Genomic DNA, 8,317 nt, shown 5'->3' on the forward strand with positions numbered 1-8,317 from the left:
ACAGGTGTGTGTAGACTTCTAATAGTCATATGGCCTTGTGCCAGAAACAAGCAGTAAAGTATGGCCCTGGTCAGAGGTGATGTGATCCGAGAGCCCATGAAGACAGACTATTTTCTTTATCTAAAGCCCAGCAGAGGGTAAACCCAGGAAGGGAATGAAGTGAGCCGTTTTAGTAAAGCAGTCTACCACTGTCAGGATAGTTGTGAAACTACTTGATTCTAGTAGTTCCATCCCAGAGTCTAAGGAAATGGTCTTCCAGGACCAAGATAAGGTGTCCAGAGGTTGGAACAGACTGATCTGGGATCTTGGTGCAGGCACACATCTGACAAGAAGCAACAAAGGTCTCTTCCGTGCAGCACATATGGTGCCCTCAGAAGAACCGGGATATTAATCATCAGGATATTAACCTAAGTGTCCTGCCACTGTGGAGTCATGGCATAGTTGAAGAGCAACTCTCGCAGTTTCTGGGGGAACATAGATGCAGTCCCTTACGAACATGATCCCCTCCCTGCTATTGTGTGGTTCTTGGTTGATAATGGGCAGAACATCAAGTGGAATTCCAGAGACAAAGGCAGAGTGGATAAGCACGAACAGGTCCTGATGGTGAGTTGCACTGAGGAAATTATGGGAATTGATAATGTGGGCTGGTTCCAGACTGGGGCCTTGTGTTGTGTCAGAGCCATATCTTTGGGACAAGGCATGAGCCTTGCCATTTCTAGTTCCAGGCTGGTGAGTCAAGGGAAATTTGACCAGGAGAAAACTAAGGCCCACCAGAGCTATTGTTGGTTTAGGGCAGGGGTTCTCAGACTTTTGTACTGGTGACCCCTTTCACACAGCAAGCCTCTGAGTGTGACCCCCACCCCTTATACATTAAAAACACTTTTTTATATATTTAACACCATTATAAATGCTGGAGGCAACGCAGGGTTTGGGGTGGAGACTGTCAGCTTGCCACCCCCCCCATGTAATAATCTCATGACCGCCTGAGGGGTCCCAACCCTCAGTTTGAGAACCCCTGGTTTAGAGCCTTGGCCCTGCACAGGTGCTCTGAGTTCTTATGATCAGTAAACACTTGAACTGGGTGATGGGCCCCTTCCAAGTAATGTCACCACTCTTTGAAGGTGGTCTTAATTTCCAAGAGCTCCTTGTCCACAATCTCATAGCTTTGCTCAGCAGAGGTAAGCTTGCTTGATTAGTAGGAGATGGGGTGCAGTATTTGCTATTGGCCGTGCCTCTGGGAGAGGACTGCACTCATCACTGTGCTAGAGGCGTCAAAAACTTGCGTCATGTCTGGGTGGGCCAATACTGGAGTAGTGGTGAAGGCAAGCTTTAGCTGTTCAAATATGTGCTGGGACTGAGGCAACCAGTGGAACTGGGTGATTTTCAGTAGTAGGGAAGTCAGGAGCTTGACTTGTTTTGAAAAATTTGAAATAACCCTCTGGTAAAAAGTTTGTGAAGCCTAAAAAACATTGTAGGTCATGCGCCTTGTGGGGGACTGCACAGTTGTGGACAATCTGTACCTTGTGCAGATGCATCTTGAGTCTTTCCAGGCACAAGATGAAACCCAGGAACTCAGTTGAGGTCTGATCAAATGTGCACTTCTCAAGTTTAGCATAGAGACCAGGTCATCGTAGTCTCTCCTGGACTATGTGGATGTGAGTGGTGTTCAGATCATCTGAGAAGATCTATATATTATCTAAGTATATCACCATGAACTGAGCCAGTAGGTCTCATAGCACATCGTTAACAAAGTGCTGGAATGTTGTTGGGGCAATAGTCCGAATGGCATAACTACATATTCAAAGTGGTCATAGTGGGTCCAAAAATCAGTCTTCCATTTGTCCTCTCAAATACGAATGAGACTGTAAGCTCCATGGAGATCCAGTTTAGTGACTATGCGGGCAACCCTGACCCAGTCCAACAACTCAGAGATTAGTGGTAGTGGGTAACAGTTCTGGATTGTTATCTGGTTTAGGACTTGGAAATCAACCCAGCAGCAGAAGCTGCTGGATGTGTTGTTGTTGTTGTTGTTGTTTTTACTAAAAGGACTGGGGCACTGGCTGATGAAGCTGATTTGTGGATGACAACCACCTCGGGCCAAGTTCTCTTAGAGATATTCTCGCAACTCAGCCAGTTCAGGCTCTGACATTGTGAATATCTGCCCAAACAGTATCTTTGTCCCTGACTGGAGTTCTGTGAGACAATCATAGTTCCAGCATCAGAGCAGGCTTTCTGCATTCTTCTCAAAGATGTTGGTATAGTCACAGTGCTTGGAGGAGTGGGTGGTGGGAGGGGAGTTCCATAATTGCCCCTCGGATGTGTACCAATGCAGGTAACCACACCTACTTGAACCTTCTTGGGTATGAGTGCAAGACTTACTGGACCCTGGCCGTGCCGTCGGCAGAATTCTGATGGGAAAGTGGCCTTTTGTTCTCTCCAGTGAATGATGGGATCATGAAGGGTTAGCCAGGAGATGCCAAGGATCATGGGAAAATATGGGGAATGGATCATGCCAAACTGTGTTATTTCTCTGTGTCCCTGAATAACACGTTTCAGGAGAATAGTCTCCGCCACAACTGGACCTGAAGACAGCAGGGAGCTGTCAATTGTTTCAGTCATGTGAGGCACAGCCTTGTGTAGCTGGTGAATCTGTAGGGCCTGAGTTGTAGCTGCTTCCATAAAATTGTCCTCTGCTCCCAAATCCATTAAGGCTCATTGAATAGGAATCTATCAGGGGTCCCCAGGAATGCACAACTGGATAGGCACCTGCAAATGGAAAGCCCCGGGATGTGGCTCAGAGTGCGTCTCAGTGAGGACTTAGGGTACAGAGAAATGCTATTCTGTCAAGGCCCAGGCTGGTTCCCCCCATTATGCCTGAACTGGCTTGTTTTCACATGCTTCTCAGCATTTGTAATGTGCAGACCAAGATAGTGTGGTCAGCTTCACTGCAGTAGAAGCACAGGTGGCGCTGTTATCTACATTTTTTTTCTTCAAGTGTGAGCCGCTCATGAGCCAAATTATCTTGCATAGGTTTGGCGGGTGATACAGAAGATGAAGTCAGTATATGTGGGTAGGGGAACTGCAGGTAATCTCCCTTCTCCTCTCTTCTCACAGTCGATCATCTATGCAGATGATAAGGTCAACAAGGGTGTTTAGGTTCAGAGGCATCTCTATATGAGCCAATTCACCTCTGATTTCTTCCTACAAGCACCACCAAAACTGGTACAGATTTGCTGGTTCATTCCATGCTGTATCTACTCTGAGAGGACAGAAGTGTGCTCTGAGGAGGCCACTGTGCCTTGCCCCTGGCAGAGTCTCCTCAGGTCACCCTTGGCCATTCAGGCTTGGTGTGGGTCTTCAAAGATAATTGATATCAACTGGAGAAAGGCATGCTGGTTTGATAGTACCCATATACCCTGCAGGCAGGTTTGAGACACATGGGTCATGATACCATTAGTCTCTTACGTTACTACAGCTTTTAAACTTTCCAACAAAGTCATTATAAGAGTTTTAAACCTAATCCTTTGGCAGTGTCCTTGTTAACTTTCTTTATCAATCCATGTTAAAGTCTTGTGGAGGTTTTCCTTGGGTTGGTTTCTTTTTGAGTCTTCCCTGCTTATATGTCTGTGGCAGTTTGCTTGCTTGTAAAGAGCTGTCTTTGAGCAGGGTAGCAGATTGGGTGTGTGACAGATACTCACTTGAGTTTTTATACCTTTCTCCTTCCTGTTTTCTTTAAAGTACAGGAAAACACACCTCTTTCAGATCTCTTCAGATTGAAAGGCGGTTGCTGCCACTTTTATGTTGGCTTACATGACACTTTCAGCTCCTGAATATGCAGTCTGTTTAATGAATATGTGCAGCATTTCTTTAATTGCCTTTGTTCTTCTTGTGGCCAGAAAGCATCAGATAATTTTCAAAGCTAGTCTTTATTCAATCCAGTCTCTAAGAGTCTTTCAGTTTTATTAGAGCTTGTTAGGAAATTAAATTCTGCTTTCAGAAAGTCCAAACACTCCTAGTCTTTATATAAAAGTTTTTAGTTTTCGAAAGAGTCTCTTAAAATTAAATAACCTTTAGAAAGTCTTTAGCTCAAGTTGTTGATTCTTTGTGACAGTTTTTGGAATGATGATTTTCTTATCTTCCTGAATTGGGTGAGAGTTTGCTTGCACGCTGCCAGTAATTAATTAATTCTCCATTAATATAAATATTCTATACTTAAGTGGCTTCTTATGTTAGTAACCTGTTATAGCATCAGATGACCATGCTATATTTCTACATAAAACATCTTATTATTTCTGTAACAATATTAGGCAGTTATATAAAGACTTGCATTTTGATACAAAATATTTGCAAATACACATCTCAGAAGGTGTTTGCCATTTCAACGTTTAAGAAATAAAAGTTTAAAACATTTCCAACTACACATGTTTATCCTGGAGTTTCAAAAACACAAGCAGAGATTTTTCCTTTGAAAAGAAATGGGGTTGGTGTAGCCACTTTCCAACCTAGATTTATTGTTCGCATAAAATACCTACATTCCTTTTTACAGTTAGGTCTCTACTTAAAACATTAATGTTTTACATATTTTGTCTTTTTGATAGTTGCTTGACTTTAGAAGATAGAAGCAGAAACCTTTTGGAACTTCTTGAATTAACTTTAACATTTTGTAACATGCTCAGCTAAACATATGTAGTGTTATATATCCAAGCATCCTGGTTGTAACATATTTGTAGCTATTTCTTGACGTTTAGTAGAGGCATAAACAAGTCTGTGACAACTTAATGGAAAGAGTTTTATAATAATTTTATTAATATTTTACATAAATACTGAGGTCTCTCCCTTACATCACTAATGGCTATTAGCAATCTGTCCATTTGGGACATTTGCATTTACAAATATACATGACTTCTTCCTTCTCTACTTATCTTAATAACCAAAACATCATCCCCAACTTTTCTTCCCACATTTTGAACAAGCCCTGGCTCACCAAAACTCCCCCGCCCACTGCAGGAGATGAGGGAGAGAGTGAGTAACTAGCTGAGTCTTATGGAGGAATCTGGGGATATATTCCTCTTCCTGCAGCAGGACTAGACCACTCCCATCTCAGTATCCAGAGGGAGACCAAAAAAAGGAAAGCATTAGTTCAGGGGGGCAGGAAATAATCCTAACAAAAGAAACAAAGCAAAACAGCAATGCAACAAAATCTAAAAATCTGGAAATAACTATAACCGTTGCTTACTCAAGGTAGCACTGTACCCTTCTACCACCAGCACCATCCCTTAAGTGGCAGTACAATGCATAGAAGTGGTTGAGCATGCTGCTGACTTCAACCTAACGGGTCTGGGTTGCATCCTACTGCCAATGGCTAACCCAGTGGTGTCAAATGACAAGTGGCTGAACCACATAGAAGTTTGAGTCTGCTACAACCTTGAGCTAACAAAGCTGCATCTTTCTGCTCAGACAGTTGAGATTTATGCTTTTAGAACCAGAGGACCTGGGTTTAACTCCCCATGTGGATGATCCACCTAAGGGTGTCAATTACATAAAAAGAAAAGTAATAAATACAAGTTACATCCATTCTTGAGCACTTGTCACTTTTCATGATACATGAGCAAGCCTAGTCAGTCCAGCCACAAGAACTGATGATCCTCTGCCATGGTATCTACAGTGTGGGTGGGCATCGGTGGGCATAGCCCTCATGATACATGTACACGAAAGAACCATTAAAAGTTGTCATTGGAACACAACAAAAATGTTTAAAAGTGCAAATATACATTAGGTGCCATAGACTTTATGTCCCTCCTGTGCCCGAAGTTATGGAATGGATGAGATAATCCATAGCACCAGGAGTGGTTGTAGGAAAACTGTGTATGGACCTAGTTCAATACTTCACGTGAAATGGGAATCTCTAGTGAGGCAGGCCTTCAGAAGTAATATAATAGGCATTCAGTTTTTAGGAATCAAACACATAATTTTGTTTGATGAAGGGTGAGATGAAAAATAGTCATGAATAATTGGAGAGTGGTATGAATCTGATCTGGCAAGGTGCTGAATGCCCTCAGTTCCATTGGAGTCCTGCACCTTGTAGGATTGGGATCTAACTAAAAGGCTGAGAGAGGAGTCCTAGGATAGAAGTAGCAAGACTTCTAACAACAGATCAAAAACTCCAAGGGACAAATGCTGTACAAATTTGGTAAAACTCCCAGTCAAGACCATAGGATATGGCCCTGCATGATGTCTGTATATTCCACTTATATCAATAATGAATGAATTCTGTTATGAGCACCCCCCAAGCAAATGTACTTGATTGTAGTTCTAAATCAGATTTTCTTTCTGTATGCTCTCATGGAAATCTTCCAACTGACATAATTGGGACTGTGAATAAGGATTTTTTTTAATCTGAAAATTAAAAGTTTTTAATGGCTTGTTTTTACTAAACATATCTCTCTTTAAAATCACAGTATTTTTAAGACCTCAGAGAAATTTGGAATCCATAGACCCTCAATTTACAATTCGGAGGAAAATGGAACAGATGAGAGAAGAGAGAGAACTTGTGGAGCAATTGCGTGAGGTATGTGACAAAGAGTGTGAAGGGCTGCAGATTTGCGGCTAAAGCATGTATTTCCTGTTTGCCCTTGGGAAAGCTACCTAATCTTAGGGGGAAAGGAATGCTTGGATATATAAGCAGGGGAATATCGGAGAGTGGGAAGGCGGCATTATTTCTGTATGCAGCAGTAGTGAGACCATAACTGGAATACTTTATGCAGTTTTGATGTCTATACTTCAAAAAGAACATTGACAAATTTTGAAAAGATTCAGGAAAGAGCCACAAGAATTATTTGAGGTCTGGACAAGAGATCTTACACTGAGAGACTTCAAAAGCTCTGTCTATTTAGTTCATCTAAAAGAAGGTTAAGATGTGACTTAATCACAATGTACAAGTACCTGCATGGGGAAGAGGTTTCTGATGTTGGGCATGGCTCTTTAATCTGGCAGATAAAGGCATAATGAGATCCAATGGTTGGAATTTTAAGCTAAACAAATTCAGACCGAAATTAGTGCTTTATTTCTAAAGTATAGATAATTAAGCATTGTAACAATTTACCTAGCAATATCGTGGATTCTCCATCACTTGAGATTTTTAAATCAAAATTGGATGTCTTTCTAAAAGATACACTATAGTTTAAACAGAAGTTATGGACTTGATGCAGAATTACTGGGTGAGGTTCTATGGCCTGTGTACTGCAGTTCAGTTTAGATGGTTGCTTGTGGCTTTAAAATCTATAAACCCCTCTGTGCCTCATTTTCACCATCTATAAAATAGTGATGAGATAATTACTGTAAGGAGTGTTGAGTGTTAAGATCTTCAGCTGCAAGTGGTACCAACAGGACCGGCGCTAGTGTTTCTGGCGCCCTAGGCGCCGGGACATTTCGCCGCCCCCCGCGCGGGTCTCGTGGCTCTGGCGGAGCTGCCGCAGGCATGCTGTGGCAGGCACCGAAGCCGCGGCCCCTGACCCACGGGCAGGAGGGCGCCCTGGGCTGCTGGCTGCGGCGGCGGCTCCCTGACCCGGGGGGGCCCCCGGGGGGGTTGGGCCCCCTTGGGCTTGGCGGCGGCTCTTCCCTGACCCCGGGGGGCACCTGGGCGCCCGTCGGGAGGCAGCTGCTGCTGCCGGCAGCTCAGCCCTCCAGCACAAAGCAGCTGCAGCTGCAGCATTTAAAAATTTTTTTGGTGCGGGCACCTTTTTGGCGCCCCCCAAAATCTGGGGCGCCCTGCAACTCCTAGTTGGCCTAAATGGGTTGCACCCGGCCCTGGGTACCAAATACAAAGTGTTCTTATATGTGTCGTAGCGTATTGCACTCGCAACTGCTAAAGTAAATGAGATAATTTACATTACTTATTAGTTTAAAATTACATTTGTGTTAGCAAGTGAATACGTAACATCATCTGGCATTACTTGTAATCAGCTCGAATTTTGTCCATTGAGTAGATCTTAAAACATAGATCTTTTCTTGACAGAGCCACTTTTAATATCGTACTGAATTTTTTTAACAAAAAAACTTTTCTAAATAAGTAACGGCTTATCCTGCTCCCAGCTAATGTTTAGACAGGTTATTTAGTTAAGCACACAAACACCACCTCTTCTTCCTCCCTTACACTTTTCACATATGCCGTCTGGTGCCTGCATAATTCATTTTAGCCTTGCTGCTGCGCTGCTGTTTTATATAGATGCACTGGACCTCAGAAGGATGTGATAGGCCTGAATACCAGAATATTGTGAAATGCTGTTCCCTGCCCCAAAGTGTTTACAGTCTTAAAAAA

At 43.0% G+C, this 8,317-nt stretch overlaps 1 protein-coding gene across 1 annotated transcript in view; it reads left to right on the plus strand.

Annotated features, from left to right (window-relative positions):
- Nucleotides 1-8,317, plus strand: part of LRCH1 (leucine rich repeats and calponin homology domain containing 1) — a 156,853-nt gene that overhangs the window by 120,301 nt on the left and 28,235 nt on the right. Inside the window, exon 18 of the mRNA XM_075065407.1 lies at nucleotides 6,459-6,568. Coding sequence (XP_074921508.1) covers nucleotides 6,459-6,568 — 110 coding nt within the window. The remainder of the gene's footprint in view (nucleotides 1-6,458; nucleotides 6,569-8,317) is intronic.

This window comes from Chelonoidis abingdonii, chromosome 1 (assembly GCF_003597395.2).
Source record: "Chelonoidis abingdonii isolate Lonesome George chromosome 1, CheloAbing_2.0, whole genome shotgun sequence".
NCBI lineage: Eukaryota > Metazoa > Chordata > Testudines > Testudinidae > Chelonoidis > Chelonoidis abingdonii.